The sequence below is a fragment of the Equus przewalskii genome, chromosome 6 (genome assembly GCF_037783145.1).
Source record: "Equus przewalskii isolate Varuska chromosome 6, EquPr2, whole genome shotgun sequence".
NCBI lineage: Eukaryota > Metazoa > Chordata > Mammalia > Perissodactyla > Equidae > Equus > Equus przewalskii.
Window position 1 is genome coordinate 52,206,628 of NC_091836.1, and position 25,920 is coordinate 52,232,547.

Sequence of the window (25,920 nt, forward strand, 5' to 3'; positions counted from 1 at the left end):
TCAGATACACCTGAACTTATTCCAGCCTCTGGCATGTGCTTAAGGAACAGGGAAATTTTCACAACTATGTGAGAATCCTCTGTTTCCACACGTGTGAAGGGAACCATCATGAAAACTTATAGGGGATACATCAGGGATGAGAAATACATGGACAAAAACACAAAGCATAGTGCTTGACATATGGGCCCTTCTCAATATCACCTATAGTGATTTGTTTTTGGCATAACCATGATTTGACAAAGTGACAGGTTCATTATAGGAAGGAAAGTGAGTGGTGAGATAAGATGAAAGAAGAGAGAAAAAAAGAATGATCTTGGTATGGTAACTGCAAGTTTCAGAAAGGATTCATGTACTGACACTCCCACTGTAAATCTTGCTCATGTATAGAAGCAGAGGGAAGGAGGAAGCACTGGTACATTTCATTCTGGTTCATTAGCCTCTACTCTTTTGCTATATTCCCCTGTATTACAACATCACAATTCATTTTTTCTTGAAGGAATAGGCATTTTCTTTTCTTTTTTTGAGGAAGATCAGCCCTGAGCTAACATCTGCCACCAGTCCTCCTCTTTTTGCTAAGGAAGATTGGCCCTGAGTTGAAATCCATACCCATCTATCTCTACTTTATATGTGGAACTCCTGCCACAGCTTGGCTTGATAAGCACTAAGTAGATCCATACTTGGGATCAGAAACTGCAAATCCCTGGCCACGGAAGCAGAGTGTGTAAACTTAACCACTACACCACCAGGCTGGCCCTGGAATGAGCATTTTCATTGTGAGACATATGCACATGCGCGCACATGCACGAACACAAAGGTATGTGTGTGTAAGAGTAGTTTAAAACAATGCCAAGGAACTCAAAAAATTCAAGACTGTCATCTCATCTTGGAATGGAAGGACAAGAATAGAGGAAAATAAAAAAGAATGTTGTCTCTATACAAAATATTTTATTACTTAAAGAGGAGAAATATAACAGCAAATGTCAAAATTTATTAACTCTGGAAACAGATACATGAGTACTTGTCCTGATATTCTGTGTTATTCTGTCTTTTAAAAGATTTCATTGGTTACTAAAGATATATTTATACAATGGATATAGCCTATGGGCTTCTTTTTATCCATTTCCTCTGCCTCCTAGAAAGGCAACAGGGTCAACCAATCATCATCACTACGAACGACTGTGAAGAATCATACACAGAACAATAAACATGAGATGAACATCCACCTTCATTCCCTGCCCGGAAATTAAGGAATACTTTAGAGAATTCTAGAAAACTCCACAAAATTGTGCAAGGGCAGATTTCTCCTGAGAAAGGAAAAAGATCCTAGAATTTTACTGTCACAGTAGAAGATTATCTGATTGATTATTGTTGCAAAGGTACAAGAAAACACGTCAGATGATAGATAGTTAGGCAAAATCTTCATCGATGAATAAGATCGAGTTATCTTCAGCATGTTCCCACTCATCCCAAGATGGAATGGTATACAAACACCTGTCTCTATTTGAAAAACAGACTAGGGAACTTCAGATGATCTTTGACCCAAACGTAAAGAAAGACATCTGGTTCTCCGTTTGATATTGAAGGAGAGAAATGAGCCCTGTTCTCATGGAAAATGGAAACATAGAGTGAAGGCTGGGCTGTTGTACAAAAGTGATGGTCCCTGGGAAGAGGCTCAAATGCACTGACTAGTGACCTAAGCAGGGCTATTGAGTCGGGTGGCCAGAGGTGGATACTTTGCAGTCTCTGTGGCCCTTGAGGCTTCAATATCCAAAGATCTTCATTAGTCAAACTCTTTTGCTATAATTCTGATCCCAGGGCAGTGAAAACCCTTTAAAGCACAGAAAAAGAACTAAAAAGTTCCCTCACCCTGGGGCCAAAGTATGCAATTCTCTTCCATTCAGCTATTTCTATTCACATCTATTTCAAGTACCTTTAACACATGGACAAAATTTCCTTCTGTAATTGGATTCTAGTCTTTTTTCCTAAGGTACATTCAAAGGTACCCTTTATAACAACAGTATGAGGAAGACTGAAGATACTTATCTTCAAAAATATAGTTTAATATGGCTATACATCTTATAAAATGCAAGAGATAATACAGCAAATATACCCTATAAAGAATATTCCAAAGACTAACTCTATTAATGGTTCATTGAATTCTCATTCTACAAATTATATTCAGCAGGGTCTAATATATTCCCTATACTAAATAAAAAGACTGTGCCTAAAAAAAGTCTGTGGCGTTTTGCCAGCGAAGTGACAAAATAGCACATGGGGCAGCTTAAAGTCTTCTCCTCTCAAGAAACATTGAAAAACAAGCAGTAACTGTCAGAACTAACTTTGTCAGAACTCCTGAAAAGAGTCAAAATACAGCAATCAAGTCAGTGCCAATCAAGAAAATAGCAACTTCAAACTGGTAGAAAAGTTTTGTGGCATTCTACTTGCCGTTACCCCACTCCTTCTCTAGCATGGCAGTAGTCTTAGTCTTAATATGGTCACATCCTGTGTTCTCAGTATGAGATGTCCATTGATTCAGAGAACTCAGAGTAGAACTTCCTTCTCAAATCATTCTGTATTTCTGTTCTAACCTGTCTGGAAGCTACCTGAGGAATTGGCACAAAGCACTCATCTCTCTTTTGCCTGAGAACTCAAGCTGGAAAAGCAGTGGGCATTTTTTGAAAAGAACACAAACCAAACTAACAGCTGATATATGTCTATGGTAAAAGATTAAAGTAAAAACATAAAATAGACCAGCTTAGACCTAGAGCAAAAACAGTGGAAATTTTCTTCAGGGAATTAGGACATTTAAAACCAGCCAAATATATGGGAGAATTTAGAAAGCCACATGCATGCCCATAGCAAGACATATACTAAGGAAATACCAGAGAAGATTCTAAACTTTCATACTGATTTCTAAGTTAAGTGCAAACCTGGGTAAGTGTTGAAAGAGTACTGTACCAAAGATCCAATCTGTAAAGACTGAGAGATGTATGTTTTTTCTTTTATTGTTTGTATCACTTATGCCGCTCAAGGAAATTTATCAAAGAATTAGCTGAACAAAGCCAAAGAACATAATTTCAGTGACCACATACAACAAGGATTACAGTCTCTGAGAATATATTTTTGGAAAGTCACTAAATGAATAGACTACTAACATGTTCAACTACTTTTTAAAAGAAACCTGTGGGGAAAATTCATATGTACAAAGCTAACACATTATAGTGTTGAGTCTAAGGAGTAGAAAAAAAAAGAATGAAGAAAAGTAAGTTTGCTCTAAGGAACCTATGGGACTCCACCACATGGAAAAAAAGGCATTATTGGAGTTCCAGAAGGAGAAGAAAAATGGAAAGAGATGGAAGGAGTGTTTGAACTAATACTGGTCAAAAACTTCCTAAATATGATGAAAGACATGAACCTACAAAATTAGGAAGCTCAATGAACTCCAAGGAGGATAACTGAAAGATATTAATGCTGAAACATATTATTAAACTGACAAAGCCAAAGGGAAAAAGAAAACCTTGAAAGGAACTCATCATGTACTAGAAATTTAGAATCAGCTCATCATATACAAGAGATTTTTAATAAGATTAACAACCAATTTCTCATCAAACCATGAAGACCATAGGATAGTGGCATGAGATATTTGAAGCTCTGAAAGAAAAAATTTTCACCTAAGAATTTTACATGTGACAAAAAACCCCTTCCAAAAATTAGGGAGAAATAAAACATGCCCAGATAAACAAAGATGAAGGAGTTCATTACCTCAAAGCCTGCTCTATGAAAATACCTAATGGATTCCTTCAGGTTGAAGTGAAAAGACACTAGACAGTAATTCAATGCTTCGTGAAAAAATAAAGATTTCTGGTAAAGGTAAATGTGTAGGAAAATAAAAGAGCCTGTATTTAATTTTTGGTTTATAGCTCCACTTTTCTATTTCCTACTAGATTTAAAAAAGTAATTGTAAAAATTTTAAAATCTTTGTCACTGGGTACAGTGTATAAACATTTAATTTGTGACAGTAACAACAAGAAGAAGAAAGGACAGAGCTGTATAAGAACAGAAATTTTGCATGCTGTTGAAGTAAAAGTGGTATGAATTCAAAGTAAATTGTTAAATTTAATGTCCATGGTAACCAGAAAGAAAATTATCTTAACATATTCTAAAAAGACATTAAGAGAAAATTGCAAAATATTGAAAACAAAAAATCAACCAAAAAATATAAGGCAGTAATTGAGGAAATGAAGTACAACAAAAAGAAGGTATTAGACATACAGAAAATAAAGTTTTGAATGGAACAATTAAATATCTCCTTATGAGTAAATACTTTAAAGGTAAGAGGATAAAACTCTCCAGTCAAAAGGCAGAGATTGGAAGAAAAATAAAAGAAACATTATGTGAATATAGAATGTTTACAAGACACTCATTATAGGTCCATAGACACAAATGGATTATAAATGAAATGAAAGAAAATATATTCCAGTCAAATAGTTACCAAAAAAGAACCAATTGTCAGAAAAAATTGATTAAGTCAAAACTTAAGTAGGCAGAAAGGATAGGTAGAAAGAAAGATAGATAGATAGATAGATAGATAGATAGATAGATAGATAGATGGATGGATAGACAATAGATAGAAGTAGACAGAAAAGGGCTGATAATCAAGATGATATAATGATTATCAACATATATACTTAAACAACAGAACCTAAAACTGCATGAAGCAAACATGACAGAAAGGAAGTGTGAAATACATATTTCAACAGTACTACTTAGAGACTTCAGCATAAAACCCTCAATAGTAGACAGTACCTCTGGATTGATCAAAAACAGTCATAGAAATTGAAAAATGGTATAAACAAACAAAACCTAACAGACATATATAAACACTCCATTTATCAACAGCAGAAGATGCTTCTCCATTGCACATGGAACATTCTCCAGGATAGATCATATGTTAGGCCAGAAAATAAGTTTCAAAAAATTTTTTAAAAGTTGAAATCATACAAAGTGTCTTTCTTGACTACAATATTGCAATGGTAGGAATCAATAAGAGAAGGACAAATGGAAAAGATTCAAAAATGTGGAAATTAGAGAATACACTCCTGAAAAACCATTAGTATCTTATCAATGAGTTTTCTCAAAGCTACTTTCATATCCCTGTTCCTCAGGCTATATATGAAGGGATTCAGCATTTGAGGGACAACAGTGTAGATCACTGAAGCCACTGCAGTGTTCCTGGAAGAATTAATTAGAGCAGAACTAATATACACTCCCAAACCTGTCCCATAGAATAGGAATACAACTGAGAGATGTGAACCACAGACGGAAAATGCTTTATACTTTCCACCCACTGATGGCATTCTTAAAACAGAGGAGACTATTCGAATATAAGAGAAAATGATTCCACACACAGGAATACCACCAAATATGCTAGCTGCAATATATATCAGGATGTTGTTGATGAGGGTATCAGAACACGCAAGCTTGATGAGCTGAACAACTTCACAGAAGAAGAGGGGGATTTCCAGGTCTGCGCAGAATGTCAGCTGTAACACCATCAGACTGTGGAGGAGTGTATCCACAATACTAATGAAAAGGGAGACTAGAATCAGCAGTCCACAGAAGTTGGTGTTCATGATGACTGTGTACCTCAGTGGGTGGCAAATGGCCACATAGCGGTCGTAGGCCATAATTGCAAGAAGAAAATTTTCCAAACTAGCAAAAAACAGGACAAAGTAAATTTGTGTAATGCACCCTGTATAAGTGATGCTCTGACTCTCTGCTTGTATGTTGATCAGCATTTTGGGTATCGTGGTTGTACTTAAATAGATGTCAGTAAAGGACATATTGAAGAGAAAGAAGTACATAGGGGTGTGCAGGTGAGAGTCAGAGATGACAGTCAGGATGATGAGTAGGTTTCCCACGATGGTGACCAGGTACATGCATAGGAATAGAAAGACGAAGAGAGGCTGCAGTTCCGGATCATCTGTCAATACCAGGAGAAGGAATTCTGAAACATCTGTGTGATTTCTAGGTTGCATGTTGCTGATGAATCAGGTGGAAAAGATGGGGTGACAAGAAAATAAAATTAAAAATCCTTAGATAATCTGCAGAAGCATCAACTGGGAACTTGTTAGAAATCAATAATGATGGTACTACTCCAGAGTTACTGCTGAAGAAGTCGGATGAGGACCAAAAATCTCAGTTTTATCAAGCTCTTGATGTGAATTTGACATATGCTAAAGTTTGAGAACCAGTGCTTAAAATAAAAAAATTCTGTATAATGTGAACCCAAGAGAATATTCAAATCTCCCACACTGCTAATTTATCCCTCCATCATCATCATCTCTCACTCTGAGACTGAAACAAAGAATAAGACATGGTGTTTCCTTCAGAAATGTTCTTGCCTCAAAGAAATGGAAGGATGAGAATGAAGTTACCTAATGTCTCTTGTAGAATATGTTCCCCAAAACATCTAAGCATGCCTCAGAATCATCTGAAGGGCTTGTTAAATTACAGACAAGTTAGATCATGCAATCACTCTATGCCCATAACTTAGGTAAGGTGAGGTTACATAATGGACAGGATGTCTATGGGTAGTTCATGGCAACGACTATGTCTGAGATCAGATCATCTGACTGCTGAATTGACTAACTTGACTAAACTCTATTGATGCCTCTGTGCAGTACAGAATTAGCATTTGAAACCCCCGCTCAGATTTCATACCTCCCCTGCAAAATAGTTATATTTCATCCTGAAATGCCCCAAATCTCTTCACTTCCCTACAAAGTATGTTTACTTCTACCCCTGATGTATTATGTGGCAGGTGTATGGCTTCCACCAAAGTCTTTGCTCCACACCTGAGAAAAGACTAGAAAATGTGTCCTATAAACTTGAAGCTCATAAGACTCTGCCGTGGAAAAGCTACTCAACTGCATAACCAATGGATTCCAAGATAAGCTGGAAAACGATGTCAATGAGATTCTCTGTTTCATCTGAAGGGGATTTCTTCACCTAAGGTTATAGGTGGCATATAATTTTAAAAAATGACTAGATGAGAGAAAGAATGAAATTAATAAGCTCCTAAGAAAACAGATGAAAATAGCTTCAATGTTCGGTCCTTGGAAGACAGAGACTTACAGATAAGGGAGACTTCTATGATACTTATAAGATAATCAAGCATCCTAATAGGATTGCCTCTGTAAAGCAGGGGTCCTCCCTCTAAAGGGGAAAAAAGAAGTGGCCATGACAGTCTTTATCATTTGATGTATTACTTATATTCAAACACTCTGAATTTAATCCAGACAAGCACTTGCTTTGCGAATGAGAAAAATTGTTCAATAGTTTTTGAACAATTTTTGTTCATAACTTTAAAAAGCCTGATGTCCTAATGTGTACAATGAGAATCGTCATACAAATTTATGGGGATGTTGCAATGATGAGAAATAAATGGAGGAAAAGCATCCAGCACAGTAGTCAGCATTAGAGACCCTCATATTGACATTTCCTATTGTGTTTTTTCTGCCATGAGCAACAGCTCCTCACTCATTTCCCTCTTCAGAATAAAGCAATGGGATGTGGCAAGTTGAGGAAAGAAAATACAAAGAGAGCATTCTTGGACGATAACTGCAAATTTCAGGTATGAGTTTCTGAGTTGAAACTCCAGCTGGGATCCTTTATCATGTGGAAAAGGAATGAAGGCAATATGAATGATATCAATATTCATTTGCCATGAATATACGCTGAAACGTATAGCAATTAAGGTGAATGAAATAATAAAAATAATCAGATATATGAATCCACACAAATGATGAAACCCTACAAGAGAAGAAATTTTGTATAACAAGTCTACAGCATGAGAAAATTTTAAATATATTTTGGTCTTACATAGATACAGTTATTTTAATTATGGATTATTCAACTGAAACAAAAGTACAGAGTAAGAACAAAGAGCTTGGTATCCATCAGTCAAATTTATCTAACTAATAGATTTAACTATGCTCTCTGTAGGTGTTTTTATTGCAATATGTAATACAACTATGTGTTAAGTGCCTACATCATGTGTTTGAACAGTCTTTATTCTTTCCCTTCCCTGAGGGAAGCACTACGTGAAATTCATATACATTATTCTCCTGAAAATTTCACTATAATTAATTTTATTGTTCCACAAATAATTGCATTGTTTTGCATTTTAAGGCTTTATATAAATCAAAACATACAGTACATATCATTTACAATTTTCCTCCTTATGTAATTTATTTTTTATTAATGTTCATGTATTTCATCCTGCTTAATTTTTATCAGCACAGAGTATTCCACATTACTATTACATCATGTTGTATTTCTCCATTCTCAAACTGATAGATATTATGGTTCATGCCTTTCATCCTACAGATGTTTATTAATACACATACAATATAAAGCCATGCATGGGGGATACTATAACATTCTAGATGACGCTGTCTCTGGGATGTGCAGAACAAGAACTGAGGGGGACACAAAACGGATGTCTTCTATATGCATATTGTTTTGCTACTTTATATAAAGACCTGAAGCTGTTATAGCAGAACGTCAACATTTGTTAATTCCAGAAGGAGTTGAAGGATGGTCATATGTGTTTTTCATTATACTAACTCTGCTTTTCTTATATAGAATACCTGGTAACTTCATAAGGAGAAACAAGTGCACTAGGAAGGCAGCCGGCTAGTCTCTCTTTGTCTCCACTTTCTCCCCAGTGTCCTCGCAACCCAGCTGCAGAGATGATACAAACACTCTTCTATATGACGGTGTATCAAGAACCAAGAATAGAAATGACAGGTGAATATGACCAAACTCCCTCCCATGACCTCACTGAATTCGAGTAAATGTCTGAATGACTTATAAAAATCATTATGTTTGAGAAGGGGCAGACTTCCTCAGAGGAAAACAGATGCTGCCATTTTTTAGATAAATTAGAACAGCAGACTGAGAACTGTCTGAGTACTGGCACATATGTACATGAGAATTTATCAACAAGAAGACAATTTGGCTGCAGTCCCACAGGACAGTTGGTTCTGATCTTTCCATGCATGTACCCTGCTCATTTCTTTACACAGATGAATTCATAGTAAAACACTTGTCCTCATGACCAAAGCATTAACTAAGAACTTTACTTAAGTCCTTAAGTGGCTAGCATCACTATGAAATGATGCTCAATATATCACCTGGATATTGAAGACAGAAGATGTGTCTTCAGGAAGGGCAGAAAAACCAAGTGAGGCAATGGGATCCTGGCCAAGAAAGATCATCCCTGGATGGAGTCTCAGGTGTACTCCTTCCTGAACAGGCAAGGGTTGTTCAATAAGGTTGTCACAGGCTGACTCTTTACAGTCTTTATATCCCTGGAGGATCAATAACCAAAATGCCTCATTAGACAAATATTTTTAGTGTCATTCTGACATCTGGGCCCTGGAAATCCTTGAAGACCAAGACTAAATAAGAAAGAAATTCATAATGTCTAATCCCTGACCTTGTTATGCCAAAAATACACCATTCACCTCTCTCCACCTGTTCCTGTTTACCTCCATTTCACATATCTTGCACACATGTACACACACCTTTTGCTAATGAATTCTAAGCTTCATATTTTTTAATGACAATAACATTTATTTTTTAAATGTTTTTGTTAATTGCAGTAACATTGGATTATAACATAATATAGCTTTCAGATGTACATCATAATATATTTCAAATTCTGTGTAGATTACATCATGTTCCCCACCCAAAAACTACTTATAGTCCATCCCCTCACATGTGAGCCTAATCACCCCTTTTGTCCTCCCCCTCCTTCCCCTATCCATTCTCCATGGCTATGTGTTTGTTTGTTGTTGTTTTTATCTTCTACTTATGAGTGAGACCATACGTTATTTGACTTTCTCCCTCTGACTTATTTCACTCAGCATAATACCCTCAAGGTCCATCCATGTTGTCACCAATGGCCGGATTTCATCATTGCTTATGGCTGAGTAGTATTCCATTGTGTGTAAGTGCCACATCTTCTTTATCCATTCGTCCCTTGATGGGCATCTATGTTGCTTCCAAGTCTTGGCTATTGTGTACAGTGCTGCAATGAACATAGGGTGCATGTATCTTTACGCCTTTGCGTTTTCAAGTTCTATGGGTAAATATCCAGAAGTAGGATAGCTGGATCATATGGTAGAGCTATACTTAATTGTCTGAGGATACTCCATACTGCTTTCCATAGTGGCTGCACCAGTTTAAACACCCACCAGTAGTTTACGGGAGTTCTCTTCTCTCCACATCCTCTCCAATGCTGGTTATTTCATGTCTTGTTGATTATAGCCAATCTGACCAGAGTGAGGTGACACCTCATTGTAGTTTTGTTTTGCATTTCCCTGATAGCTAATGATGTTGAGCATCTTTTCATATGCCTGTTGGCCATCCATATGTCTTCTTTGCAGAAATCTCTGTTCAGATCTTTTTGCCCATTTTTTAATTGAGTTGCTGTTTTTTATTTTGTTATTGAGCTAAATGAGTTCTTTGTATATTTTGGATATTAACCCCTTATCTGATATACGGCTTGCAAATACCTTCTCCCAATTGTTAGGTTGTCTTTTCATTTTGTTGATGGTTTCCTTTGCTGTGCAGAAGGTTTTTCGCTTGATGTAGTCCCATTTGTTCATTTTTTCTTTTGTTTCCCTTGCCCAGTTATACATGGGACTTGGGAATATGCTGCTAAGACTGATGTCAAAGAGCATACTGCCTATGTTTTCTTCCAGAGGTTTCATGGTTTCGGGTCTTAAATTCAAGTCTTTAATCCATTTTTAGCTGATTTTTGTGCATGGTGTAAGCGAATGGTCTACTTTCATTCTTTTGTGTGTGACTGTCCAGTTTTCCCAACACCATTTATTGAAGAGACTCTCCTTTCTGCATTGTATGCTCTTGGCTCCCTTGTCAAATATTAGCTGTCCATAAATGTGTGGGTTTATTGCTGGGCTTTCAATTCTGTTCCATTGATCTGTGTGTCTGTTTTTGTGCCAGTACCATGCTGTTTTGGTTACCATGGCTTTGTAGTATATTTTGAAATCAGGGAGTGTGATACATCCAGCTTTGTTCTTTTTTCTCAGGAATCCTTTGGCGGTTTGCTGTCTTTTGTTGTTCCATATAAATTTTAGGATTCTTTCTTCTATTTCTGTGAAAAATGTTGTTTGAACTTTGATAGGGATTGCATTGAATCTGTAGATTGCTTTAGGAAGTAAGGACATTTTAACAATGCTAATTCTTCCAATCCAAGAGCACAGAATAACTTTCCATTCCTTTGTGTCTTCTTCAATTTCTTTCAACAATGTTTTATAGTTTTCATGTACAGATCTTTCACCTCTTTGGTTAAGTTTATTCCTAGGTATTTTATTCTTTTAGTTGCAATTGTAAATGGGCTTGTATTCTTAATTTCTCTTTCTGCTCCTTCATTAGTGTATAGAAATGCAACCAATTTTTGTATGCTGACATTGTATATTGCAACTTGACTGTATTCATATATTGTTTCTAAAGGTTTTTTAGTGGATTCTTTAGGGTTTTCTACATATAAAATCATGTCGTCTGCAAAGAGTGACAGTTTCACTTCTTTTCCAATTTGGATCCCTTTTATTTCTTTTTCTTGCCTGATTGCTCTTGCTAGGACTTCCAATACTATGTTAAATAAGAGTGGTGACAGCAGCACCCTTGTCTGGTTCCTGTTCTTAAAGGGATAGCTTTCAGTTTTTCTCCATTGAGAATCATATTTGCTGTGGGTTTGTCGTATATGGCCTTTATTATATTGAGGTATTTCCCTTCTATACCCATTTTATTTAGAGTTTTTATCATAAATGGATGCAGTATCTTGTCAAATGTTTTCTCTGCATCTATTGAGGTGATCATGTGATTTTTATACTTCGTTTTGTTAATGTGGTGTATCATGTTGATAGATTTGTGGTTGTCGAACCATCCCTGCATCCCTGGAATGAAACCCACTTGACCATAATGTATGATCTTTTTAATGGATTGTTGTATTCGATATGTAGTATTTTGTTGAGGATTTTTGCATCGATGTGGATCAGTGATATTGGCCTGTAATTTTCTTTTTCTGTGTTGTCCTTGTCTGGTTTTGGTATCAGGATAATGTTGGCTTTGTAGAAGGAGTTAGGAAGCCTCCTCTCCTCTTCAAATTTTTGGAAGAGTTTGAGAAGGATAGATATTAAGTCTTCTTTGAATGTTTGGTAGAATTCACCAGGGAGGCCATCTGGTCCTGGGCTTTTATTTTTTGGGAGGTTTTTAATTGCTGTTTCAATCTCCTCACTGGTGATTGGTCTATTCAAATTCTCTACTTCTTCTTGGTCCAGTTTTGGAGGGTTGTATGTTTCTAAGAATTTATCCATTTCTTCTAGATTATCCAATTTGTTAGTGTATAGCTTTTCATAGTATTCTCTTATTATCTTTTGTATTTCTGAAGTGTCCGTTGTAATCTCTCATCTTTCATTTATAACTTTATTTATTTGAGCCTTCTCTCTTTTGTTCTTGGTGAGTCTAACTGTTTGTCAATTTTGTTTATCTTTCCAAAGAACCAGCTCTTGGTGTCGTTAATTTTTTCTTTTTTTTGTAAGTCTCTATATCGTTTATTTCTGCTCTGATTTTTATTATTTCCTTCCTTCTGCTGATTTTGGGGTTTGTTTGTTCTTCTTTTTCCACTACCTTTAGATGTGCTTTTAGATTCTTTGGGATTTTTCTTGTTTGTTGAGGTAGGCCTGAATTGCTATTAACTTCCCTCTTAGAACTGCTTTTTATGTTTCCCATAGATTTTGGCTTGTCATTTTCATTTGTCTCCAGGAATTTTTTGATTTCTCCTTTGATTTCTTCATCGACCCAATCCTTGTTCAGTAGCATTTTGTTTAATCTCGACATTTTTGTGGCTTTTCTGGTTCTCTTCCTGTAGTTGAATTCTAGTTTCATACCATTGTGGTCAGAAAAGATGCATGCTATTATTTTGATCTTCTTAAATTTATTGAGGCTTGTTTTGTGATCAGTCCTGGCGAATGTCCCATGTACATTTGGAAAAAATGTGTCTTCTGTGGTTTTTGGATGGAATGTTCTATATATATCTACTAAATCCATCTGGTCTAATGTGTCCGTTAAGGCGAGTGTTTTCTTATTGATCTTCTGTTTGGATGATCTATCCATTGGTGTAAGTGGAGTGTTAAAGTCCCCTACTATTGTTGTGTTACTATTTCTCCTTTTACGTCTGTTAATAATTGCTTTATATATTTAGGTGATCCTATGTTGGGTGCATAGATATTTACAAGTGTTGTATTTTCTTGTTGGATTGTTCCCTTTATCATTATATAGTGCCCATCTTTGTCTCTTGTTATAGTTTTTGTTTTATAGTTTATTTTGTCTGCTATAAGTATTGCTACCCCCACTTTCTTTTCTTTGCCATTTGCATGGAATATCTTTTTCCCTCCTTTCACTTTCAGTTTGTGAGTGTCTGTAGGTCTGAAGTGTGTCTCTTGTATGCAGCATATACATGGGTCTTGTTTTTTTATCAAATAGGCTACCCTGTGTCTTTTGATTGGAAATTTAGTCCATTGACTTTTGAAGTAGCTAGTGATAAATATGTATTTATTGTCATTTTGTTACTTTTTTCTGGGTATTTTAGGTCTCCTCTGTTCCTGCCTTTTTCTCTTGCTCTCTTCCCTTGTGGTTTGATGGCTGTCTTTAGTAGTTTGTTTGATTTCTTTTGTCTTACTTTCTCGCTTGCTTATTATGGGTTTCTGATTTGTGATTACCATGAGGATCCTATTTAATATTCTATGTATATAACAATCTATATCGAGTTGATAGACTGTTTAGCTTGACCTCTTTCTAAAAGGTCTACTTTTTCACTCCCCTCCTCCCACATTTTATGTTTTTGAAATCATATATACTGTCCTGTTTAGTGTGTGTCTATCCATTACCCTCTTATCATTGAAACAGGTGATTTTAATACATTTGTCTTTTAACCTTCATATTATCTTCACAGGCAGTTGATCTGCTACCTTTAGTATATTTTTACCTTTACAAGTGATTTTATTGCCTTTTCTTTTTGGGGGGCTGACAATTTTTTTTATCTCTACTTGTGGTCATTGTTTTCCCATTTAAATAAGTCCCTTCAGCATTTCCTGTAGAACTGGTTTCTTGGTGATAAACTACTTTAATCTTTGCTTGTCTGGGAAGCTCTTTATCTCTCCTTCCATTCTGAACGACAACCTTGATGGATAGAGTATTCTTGGTTGTAGGTTTTTTCCTTTTACCACTTTAAATATGTCGTGCTATTCTCTTGTCACCTGTAGGGTCTCAGCTGAGAATTCCACTGATAGCCTTATGGGCTTTCCTTTGTATTTCACTTGTGGCCTTTTTCTTGCTGTTTTAGGATTCTCTCTTTTCTTTAATTCTTGACATTTTAATTATAACATGTCTTGGTGTGGGCCTCTTTGGGCTTATCTTGTTTGGAGCTCTCTGTGCTTCTTGTACTTGAATGTCTGTTTCCTTCCTTAGGTTAGGAACATTTTCATCTATTATCCCTTCAAATATATTTTCTGCCCCTTTGTCTCTCTCTTCTTCTTCTGGGAAACCTATAATCTGAATGTTAGTATGCTTGATATTGTCTCAGAGTTCCATTAGACTGTTCTCATTCTGTCTAATTCTTTTCTGTTTTTTCTGTTCAACTTAGGAGATTTTCTCTAGACTTTCGTCTAGTTTGCTGATCCATTCTGCATCCTCTACTCTGCTATTGGTCCCTCTAGTGAGTTTTTCATTTCTAGTATTGTATTCTTCATTTCTGATTGGTTCTTCATATTTTCCAGTTCTTTGCTGATGAGCTCACTGTGTTCATCCAGTCTTCTCCCTATATCTGTGAGCATCCTTATGATATTTTGTTTGAACACTTTGTCGAATAGGTCACTTATTTCTGTTTCATTTAATCCTTTTTGGGAGGTTTTGTCCTGTTCCCTTGCTTGGAAAGTATTCCTTTGTCTCCTCATTATGCCTCATTCTCTGTGCTTATTTCTATGTATTAGGTGGGTTGGCTATGTCTCCTGATCTTGGAGAAGTGGCCTGATGTATGAGATGACTTATAAGGTCCAGCAGTGTGCTTTCCTCTCGTCACCTGTCCAAATGATCCAGGAGTGACCCCTTTGTGGGCTACTTGTGTCCTTCTGCAGTGGCAGGGTTGCTTTTACTGCAGGAGCACAGGGAGTCTAGTCTTTCCTTCCTGGGCCAGCTGTTTGTAAATTCGGTTAGGGGAGCCTCAGCATTCTTGGCTACAAAGTCTATCAGCACACTCCTGTTGCAGTTCTCCTCTTAATTGGGTAAGTACCCAGTGTAGCTCATTGCTAGGCTCAGGGGCTTACTGTTGAGATAGGCCTCAGGCTTACAAGGCTGTTGTCAGTTCTCTTAGGAATGCAGCAGAGTGGGGCTGGCCCTAGGCAGGGTAGCACTGAATTATTTCAGGCTTTGGAAGGTGGGGCTGATCCTTTTTATGGCTATTTGTGAAGCACAGGCCTTCTGCCACTGATAAGCCTCACCCCCCACAGGACCACACACACCATCAACAGAGTCCTGCACACTCCCCAACCCCATGGAGTGTACCCCAATGCTGCACTGCAGAGGCCTCCAGCTCTCCACCAATGCCCCCTACAGTTCACCTGGTCCTCACACTGGCCCTGCCACACAGAGAAGGACACACTCACCTGCTTGTAGAGGATCAAGGCATCCAGCCAATGCAGGCCTAAAAGTAGCCTGATGGCTTGCTGTTGGGTGGGTCTGGTCCAGACAGCCCTGGTTGAACTGGATTAAATCTGTGCTCTAGTGGTTGTGGCAGATCCCTGGGCTAATAGGCCAGAGGAAGAACCTCAATGGCGCCCACTGCAGTCTGTGTCAGCATGCCTGGACCAGTTCAGAACAATGACCCCCACCAATGTCTCACTCTCCAGAGAGGTACCTCCACTCACCAAGATGCCCCCAGAGCCCACCAGGTGAGTTTTATTTCACCAAAGGACTGCCAGCCTTCTCTCTGGTGATTTTAGGTTGCTGCAATGAGTGAGTTTGTGCATGGGACCTTTATGATGTGTGTCATTTTGGCTTTCAGCCGATAGCTTTTCTGGGGGTATCCTCGCTGCAGTTAACAGCCAGTGAAACCAGACAATAAGACCCTTGTCTCAGCTGGGCTGAGTCTGAAGGATGCTTATAGCCCCTGCTTGGGACCTAACTCCTCCAGGAGGGCTGCGTACCTTAGGGTGTCTCCCACCTGACCAGCAGAGAAGCTCTGCTGCTCCCAAAGGTGGCTTTTTTCCTCTCCAGCAGGAATTTCTTCCTCTTCTTCCTTAGTCAGGACTGTCCCTTGTGGGGGTTCTTTTTATCCAGTTTTCAGTTTTCTCTGCAGGGTAATTTTTCCAAAAATAGTTGTACCCTGATTGTGTTTGTGGGAGGAGATGAGTTCAGAGTCTGCTTATGCCTCCATCTTGAGATCTCCGTGCTTCATTTTTAAGACTAAATAATATTCCATTGAATGTTTAGACCATATTTTGTTTATCCAGTCTTCACCATTGCCGACCCCAGTGCCATGCTCCACAGAGAAGCCTAAAAGATTTCATCACTGAGGAAACCAACAGCCAGCTCAGCTGCTACAGATTCCTCACAACTTTCATCACTAAGTGCCCTGCAGACTTTTTACTTCAAAGACTCAAACAGCTTGAGTCCCACCTCGTCTCCACCACCATGGTGACTTGGTCCTAGAACCCAGCATGGCCACTAAGCACATGCCAACAGCTAGCCCCAGCCCCCACAGTTGCACATGAACACAGAGCCAGCCTCATTTCCTGTCACCAGCCCTGACTCCCATCCACACCCAAGGATTTCCCTGCAGTGGCACAAATGTATAGCACTGGTCCCACAGAAGCCACAGCTGTGCATATGCAGGTAGACTGCCTCCACCCCGTTGATGGTCTCTGTTGTCACGCATGCACTAATAGCTGACCCATGGCAATGGGCCCAATGCTCATAACCATGTAAGTGTCCACAGATAGCTTATGCTACCTAACAGAAAACTGCTGCCAGCACCCACAGCAGAGTGCATGCACACGGCCAGCTCTGGCCATCAAAACCGCCTGTCCTAGTCCTTCATCTCTGGAGGTGCTGCAAGGAAAAAAGGTTATTCAAACACAAGGGAAATTCCATAAGGTAATCAGCCAAACTCCTTTAGGCCAGAAGAGAGTGGGATGATACACACAAAATATCAAAAAAAATAAAACTGCCAACCAAGAATACATTCCCCAGCAAAGCTGTCCTTCAGAAATTAAGAACATATAAATATAAAGATAAGAACAGAGAATAGAGATGAAATAGAGACCAGAAAACAATAGAAAATATAAACAAAACTAAGAGCTGGATTTTTGAAAAGATAAACAAAATTGACTAACTTTAGCTAGACTAAGAAAAAAAGAGAGAAAACAAATATAATCAGTAATGAAAGAGGAGACATTACAGCTATTACCACAGAAACACAAAGGGTCAAAGGAGACTACTATGAACTATATGTCAACTAATTGGATAACCTATAAGAGATGGACAAATTCCTAGAAACATACAACATGCCAAGACTGAATCATGAAGAAATAAAAAATCTGAACCAACGCACAATGAGCCAAGAGTTTGCTCAATAATCAAAAACATCCCAAAACAGAAAACCCCATGATTACATGGTTTCATTGTTGAATTATACTAAACATTTAAAGAAGAATTAACACCAATATTTCTCAAATTCTTCCAAAAAATTTCAAGAGATGGCAACAGTTCCTAAATCATCTCATGAAGACAGCAATACCCTGACAACACCATGTAAAGACATTACAAGAAAAGAAAATTACTAAGTAGTATTTCTGAAAAATATAGATGCAAAATTCCTTAACAAAATATTCCAAAATTGAATCAAACTCCACATTAAAAAGATTATTTGCCATAATAAAAGAGTATTTATCCAAGAACTGATGGGTGGTTCAACATAAGAAAATTAGTTATTGTAATATATCACCTTGATAAAACAAGGGGGAAAAAAAACACAATCAGCTCAATTGATAAACAAAGGGAATTTCATAAAATCCAAAACCCATTCATGATTTAAGAAAACACTCTCAGAAAACTAAGTATGCTAGGATAATTCCTTAACATGATAAAGGATATTTATGAAAAACCACAGCTAACATAATACTCTGTGGTGAAAGACTGAAAGCTTTCTTCCTAATATCATGAAGAAGGCAAAAAAGTCTGTTTCACCACTGCTGGTCATCACTGTACTGGAAGGTCTAGCCAGAGCTGTTAGTCAAGAAAATGCAATAAAATGCATCTAAATTGGGAAGGAAGAAGTAAAACTCTCTATTCACAGGGACATGATCCTATGTATAGAAAATCTTAAAGAATCCACAAGGAAGCTACTGAGCACAGAACTCCACAAAGTTGCAGGACACATGATCAACACACCAAAATCAGTCATGTGTTTATACATTTGAAAGGAATATAAGAAAGTAATTTCATTTAAAATAACATCTTAAAGAATGAAACCCCTGGGAATAAATTTAACCAAGGAGGTGAAAGACTTGTACATTGAAAACTAAATCATGGCTGAAATAAATTGAAGAAGACTTACATAAATGAAACAATATCCCATGTCGATTGGTAGAAAGGCTTCACTGTTAAGATATCAATGTTATTCAAGTAAATCTAGAGATTCAACACAATCCCTCTCAATATTATTTTTGTGTAGAAATGGAAAATGCCTTTTGTGCAGATATGAAAAAACTAATCATCAAAATCATGTGGAATTGCAGGGGGCTCCAAATAGGCAAAACGATCCTATAAAGAACAAAGAACAAAGATCCTATAAAGAACAGAAACCTTCTGAATTGAGATTTGAACAAGTTGTGGCAGTTCTTCAAAAGCTAACTGAGGAATGACCCTAAGACTCAGCAATTTCACTTCCAGGTATATTGCCAAAGAATTCAAAACAAGGACACAGACAGATACTTCCACATCAATGTTCAAAGCAGTATTATTCAAAATAGCCAAAATATAGGAACAACCCAAGTGTCTGTCAACAAATAAATGGATAAGCAAAGTGTGGTATGTATGTATTTACAATGGAATATTATTCAGCAATAAAAAAGAAAAGTTTTAAAACATGCTAAAACTTGCATGAATTTTGAAAAAAATATGCTAAGTGAAATAAGCCAGACAGAAAAGAATATATGTTATATGATTCCACTTTTATGAAATATCTAGAGTAGGAAAAATCATAGAGACAGAAAGTGGAACAGAAGTTGCCAAGTACTGGTTGTGTGGCATTAGAGTGAGGAGTTATTGTTAAACAGCTACAGATTTTCTGCTTGATTCTTGCAAACGTTGTGGAAGCAGATAGTGACAATGGTTTTGCAACATTGTGAATGTAATTTTGCCCCCACATCACACACAGAAATCATAAAATTGAAAATTTTGTTATATATATTTTATCACAATAAAAAATTAGACTAAAATGTACCAAGTATTTTAACACCTTTATGGAACATTACTATCAACTTTTCCCAATCTCAAAGAACTGGACTTGTTATATTTTTCCCACATTATGGACAATTTGTTGAAATTATGGCCATTGGTTATCAATGTTCTTACAGTAAACTGTGAGTTATCATGGAAGCAGTCAAACTGTATTATAATGTACTTATAATACTTGTGAGTGTAGTTAACAGAAGTTAGGACTTCTTGGTTACTGCAATAAACTTATTTTTAGCTGACTGGTGTGCTACATTAATTAAGATCACTTATATTGGTACAGAGTTTAAATACAAGGCCTATCGATCAGAAGATAGGGCCCAGAAAGAGACCAACACATAAATGAGAAGTTTATGCAAGGACATAACAATGAATTTAGATTCCTGCCAAACATCGAAGACAAAAGTAAATCCCAAGAAGGGTATTGTTTCAAATGTAAAATCAAAAACAGTAAAACCTTCAGACTGTAGTAGCTGAAGTTTCCTAAACAAGACCTATTGAAGACAAGCCATTATGAAAAGTATTGGCAAAATCAACTACATTAAAACTAAGCACTTGGGACTGGCCCCATGGCTGAGTGGTTAAGTTTGCACACTCTGCTGTGGTGGCCCAGAGTTTCACCAGTTTGGATCCAGGGCATTGACCTAGTATCATTCATTAAGCCATGCTGAGGCAGTGTCCCTCATAGCCAACCTAGAAGGACTTGCAACTAGAATATACAACTATGTATTGCAGTGATTTTGGGAGAAGAAGGAAAAAAAAATGGTAATAGATGTTAGCTAAGGGACATTCTTTAAAAAAGAAAAAATAAAACTAAGCAATTGTGTTCATCAAAAAAATTAGAACTATAAAAGATATCAGAAAATAAAACACACACCTAAAAGCAATTTTCAATGCTTATAACTAACCAAGAATAATATTCTTAAAATATAAAGAAATCATATGAAGCAATAAGAAAAAATAAGTACTAGGAAGTGATATTTAAGAGAGCAAAAAATACATATCTGAAAAGACTATCAACCACATATTCATGAGACATATCAATTAATGAAATTATTTTTGCAACCATTAAATTATCAGTATGCTTAAAAATACATTGGCTATGATGTGGATCACCAGGACTTTCTAATCTATCTTTAAATTTGTTCGATGGCTTAGAAAAATTGTTTTGAACTACTGAAAGAGGAAAGGTACTCTCTTATATCCAATATTTCCAACAAAATGATAAAATGCTCTCTCATTTCCGCCAGAGAACATATAAGAGAATATTTAAACAAGTTTATTCATAACAGCAGAAAATTGGTTATAAAGAAATGAAATTTCCATCAATATCAGATAGGACTTTTATTTTTAAAATATAACATAAATAATGTAAAAAGTCCAGAGTACCGGAAATGAATGAGTTACTGCTACCATCAACAGCACAGTTGAATCTCAAAAGGACTAAACAAGGAAAGCAATCAGGAACAAATGCTATTCATATACTAAGATTTAACAAGTTAGAAAACAGACAAATTTACGAATTTGACAGGAATACACACAGCGGTGATAAGTCAATGATGTTTAAATCTATTACCTTTTTTACAGAACAAATAGAATCAAATACTGGAAATCTTTGGAATTCAACCTAAGAGAAGAACTTCAATGAAAACGATAAGTACAGAACTCAGGATAGTATTTGCCACTTGAGGAGGCAGAGTGATGCAAGTGGGAGACACTTCCAGTGGATTCTATAATGATGGCATTACTCTATTTTTACCCCCTGGATAGGTATATATGTTTTCATTATGTTGCTATTCTTTCAGAAATACAGCCAGATTTGATGTATTATTTAGTATATATTATATAAACAAGTAAAGTTGAGGAAAGGCCTCCCACATTCTTATTCTAAATACATTCTCCCATATTCTTTTAACATTGAAGCCATGCATCCCAGACTTCAGAGGTCATCAGAATCTCATAGAATGCTTATTTAAAAGTCTCATTCCTCACATGTCTCTGTAGAGATTCAAAGTCAGTAGTTCTTGAGTGAGGTCTGGAAACCTGACGTATGTGCAAAGGCCCCAGGTGATTCAACTTTGCAGGTGTTCTGTGAAATTCAATGCAGGAAGCTGTTCACTAGGAGGTACTATGATTCCCAGGCAGGAGCTATATCCCAGATGTAGTGCTGAAAATAAATCAAGCCCCTCGACTTCCAATGGTGACAAAAATAGAAGGCACTCCAGTAACTTCTTTGATCCTCCTATGACACCTCCACTGTTTTCACCCAAGACACATAGAGATCATCCTTTGAAAATTTTGTGATTATGAGAAATGTGATCTACTTAATTTTGCTAACTTTCCTTTCTCCTCTCTTGCTTGGCACTCAGCATCTCTTTCTAACAGTAAAAGAGTTCTCCACAGAATAAGGACCCCACCAAAGGCAGCAAGCTTAGGGAATGGAGCTCATTTTTGAAACACCACAGAGCTATACAAACGGCAAGTTAGATTTCAGCCCCAAGTTAAAATTCACTCATCCACTATACTATCTAGTCATTTTAGAAGAAATGGATGATGCAAAAATCAGACATTCTGCTCACCTAATATTTCTGTCACTTTAACTCATTCTAGAAACCCTAGTCCAAATCAGACAATACAATCAAAGAGAAGGCGTCCTGCTGATGAGTTTTCTCAAGGATCCCTTCATGTCTCTGTTCCTCAGGCTGTAGATGAAGGGGTTCAGCATTTGAGGGACAACAGTGTACATCATTGAAACCACAGCAGTATTTCTAGAAGAGTTAGTAAGAGCAGAACTAATGTATACCCCAAAACTCGTTCCATAGAATAAAGATACAACTGAGAGGTGAGATCCACAAGTGGAAAAAGCTTTATACTTTCCACCGACTGATGGCATTCTCAAAACAGAGGAGACTATCCTAATATAAGAGAAAATGATTCCACACACAGGAATACCACCAAATACGCTACTTGCAAAATATATCAGGATGTTATTGATGAGGGTATCAGAACACGCAAGTTTGATGAGCTGAACAACTTCACAGAAGAAGAGAGGGATTTCCAGGTTTGTGCAGAAGGTCAGCTGCAACACCATCAGACTGTGTAGGAGTGTATCTGCAAGGCTAATGAACAGGGAGACGAGAATCAGCAGTCCACAGAAGTTGGTGTTCATGATGACTGTGTACCTCAGTGGGTGACAAATGGCCACATAGCGGTCATAGGCCATTATTGCAAGGAGAAAATTTTCCAAACTAGCAAAAAACAGGACAAAGTAAATTTGTGTAATGCACCCTGAGCTTGGATGTTCATCAGCATCTTTGGGATCGTGGTTGTGCTTAAACAGATGTCAGTAAAAGAGAGGTTAGAGAGAAAGAAGTACATGGGGGTGTGGAATTGGGAGTCAGAGATGACAGTCAGGACAATGAGCATGTTTCCCAGGATGGTGACCAGGTACATGGAGAGGAAGAAAAGGAAGAGGAGAGACTGAAGTTCTGGATCATCTGTCAATTCCAGGAGAAAAAATTCTGAAACATCTGTGTGGTTTCTGTGTTCCATGTTTCTGATGAATCTGATGGAAAAGATAGGGTGAAAAGACGGTAAAGTTAATGGGCCCTGATTAAGCAGCAGAAGCATCAACTGGGAACTTGTTAGAAACAACTAATTGTGTCAGTACTCCAGACTTACTATTGATGAACTCTGGGGTGAAGATCAGCAATTAGTTTTAATAAGACCTCCAAAAGAACTTGACATTGTAGAATTTGAGATCACGGATGAAAATAAAGCAAAAATTTCTGCATATTGTGAACCCAAGAGAATATGCAAATCTTTCCCTCTGCTAATCTCTCCCTCTGTCATCATCATCTCTCAGCCTCCTCACCCTTCCCTCGACTTCCCTTATTGCCCATTATTTTTATTGATTGCCAACTCTGTTTCCCACCTTGTGTCAAGAGCTGAGACTGAAACACAGAATAAGACATGTGTTTCCTTCAGAAACAATCAAACAGAAGGGCAGGAATGAATTTATCAAATCTCTTTTTTAGAGTTTGGTCCCCAAACTTTGGCATGCCTCAGAATCATCTGAAAGTCTTGTTAAATTACAGATGAGTTAGATCATACAATCACTCCATGTATCATTGGGGAAACTTATGTAAAGCAATATTACATCATGGACACAAAGTACACGGTTAATTCATGACAACAACTAGCTCTGAGATCAGATCATCTGACTACTGAATTGTCTCACTTAAGTAATTTCTGTTAATGCCTTTGGATAGTACAGATTTGGCATTCCTAAAACATCACTCAGATCTTATAATCCCTCTTTAAAATTGTAATATTTCATCAACAATGCCCCAAATCTTTTCAGTGCCCTACAATGTATGTCCACCTCTACTCATGAAATATGTTGTGGCAGGTGCATGGCATCCATGCAAGTATACACTCTGCACCTCAGCAAAGGTTGGATAATCTTCTCCTATGGAAATGCTACTCAACTGCATTAGCAATGGATTCTAAGATAAGCTGGAAAACTGTCAATGAGACTCTCTCATTGTAAGAGAATTTCTTCGCCTAAGGTAATAGGTGGCATGTTAATTTTAGAGAAGAAAGCAACTAAATGAGAGAGAGAATGAAATGCATAGCCTCTTAATAAAATAGATAAAACTAACTTCAATTTTTGGTTCTTGGAAGACAGAGACTTGAAAGATAAGACAGACTTTTATGGTATTTATAAGATAATCAAGTGTCCTAAAAGGATTCTCTCCCTCAAGGGGAAATAAAATGTGTCCATGACAGCCTTTATCACTTGGTGTATTACTTATAATCAAACACACAGAATTTAATCCACACCAGCACTTGCTTTGTGAAGGGGGAAATTTTTCAACTGTATCAAAACCTAATGTCCTCATTGGTATAATGAAAACTGTCATAAATACTTATAAGAGTGTGGTAATGATGAAAAATTAATAGAAGAAAAGCATCCAGCCAACACTCAGCCTCTGGAATCCTTAAATTGACATTTCCTATTGTGTTTTTTTCTGCCATGAACTCTCCTCAGGAAATTTTTCCCTCCTCAGAATGTTTCTTCCTCAGCATGTTTCCCTCCTGAGAAAAAAGCAATGGCTTGGGGCAAGCTGAAGAAAGACCATAAAAATAGATAAATCCCTAAACAATAACTGAAAATTTCAGGGAAGAGTTTCTGAGCTGAACCTCCAGCTGGGAACCTTTTTCCTACAGAAAAGGAATGAAGGAAATATCAATGATATCAATATTCATTTGAAATGGACATATGATAAAATATATAGCAATAAAAATGAATCCAATAATAAAAAGAATCAGATATATGAATCAACACAAATAATGAAAACCAAAAAAAGAAAAAATATATATGACAAAAACATTTCAGCATAAGAAAATTTTAAATATTTTTTGATCCTCCATAGATACATTTCTTTTCATTATGGATTATTCAAGTGAAACAAAAGCACAGAAATAACAATGAAGTGCTTAGTACACGTCACTCAAATTTATCACATTCATACTTTTCCCTATTCTCATTGTAGATATTTTCACTGTAAAACAATACAGCTGTATGTGAAGCTCCCACAATATTTGAATGATCTTGATTCTTTTCCTCCCCCGAAGGAACCACTACAAGAACTTCGTATACAGTATTCCCTTGCAATTTTCACTATAATTAGTATTATTATTCCATCATCAATTACATTGTTTTGCATTTTGAAAGTTTTGTTAAACTAAAACCTACTGTACATGTCATTTAAAATTTTCATCCTTGTGCAATTAATTTTTTTATTAATTTTGATGTATTTAGTCCTGTTTCATAAATTTTAATTAGCAGAGATTAGTTCACTATATTGTCTAATCATGATTTATTTCTCCATTCATAAATTGATATGTATTATGGTTAATGCCGTTCTTCCTACAGATCTTTATGAATACACAAAAAATATAAAGCAATATATGAGGTATACCATCCCATTCTAGATAGTGTCTAAAGAACGGGGAGAACAAGAACTGAGGGGGATACAAATGAGATGTCTTCTATGTGCATATTATTTTGCTACTTTATAAAAAAGACCAGAAGCTCATATTTCAAAATGTCAACATTTGTTAATTTTGGAATGAGTTGAAGGATGGTCATATTTTTTTATGATACTATCTCTGCTGTTCTTATATAAAATACATGGTAATTTCATAAAAAGTCACCAGTGTAGTAGGAAGGCAGCCAGCTAAATCTCTGTGTTTCCACTTTCTCTACAGTATCCTCAGAGCCCAGCTACAGGGATTATAAAATCACTT

At 36.8% G+C, this 25,920-nt stretch overlaps 1 protein-coding gene and 1 pseudogene across 1 annotated transcript; both read right to left on the bottom strand.

The window, feature by feature from the left end:
* Positions 1–5,084: 5,084 nt before the first annotated feature.
* LOC103567781 (olfactory receptor 7G1-like) lies at positions 5,085–6,038 on the bottom strand. The gene has a single exon (XM_008544514.2). It carries the CDS (start codon positions 6,036–6,038, stop codon positions 5,085–5,087), a length of 954 nt encoding a protein of 317 aa, XP_008542736.1.
* Positions 6,039–22,243: 16,205 nt separating this feature from the next.
* LOC103567784 (olfactory receptor 7G1-like) lies at positions 22,244–23,157 on the bottom strand (annotated as a pseudogene).
* Between the last annotated feature and the right edge of the window lie 2,763 nt (positions 23,158–25,920).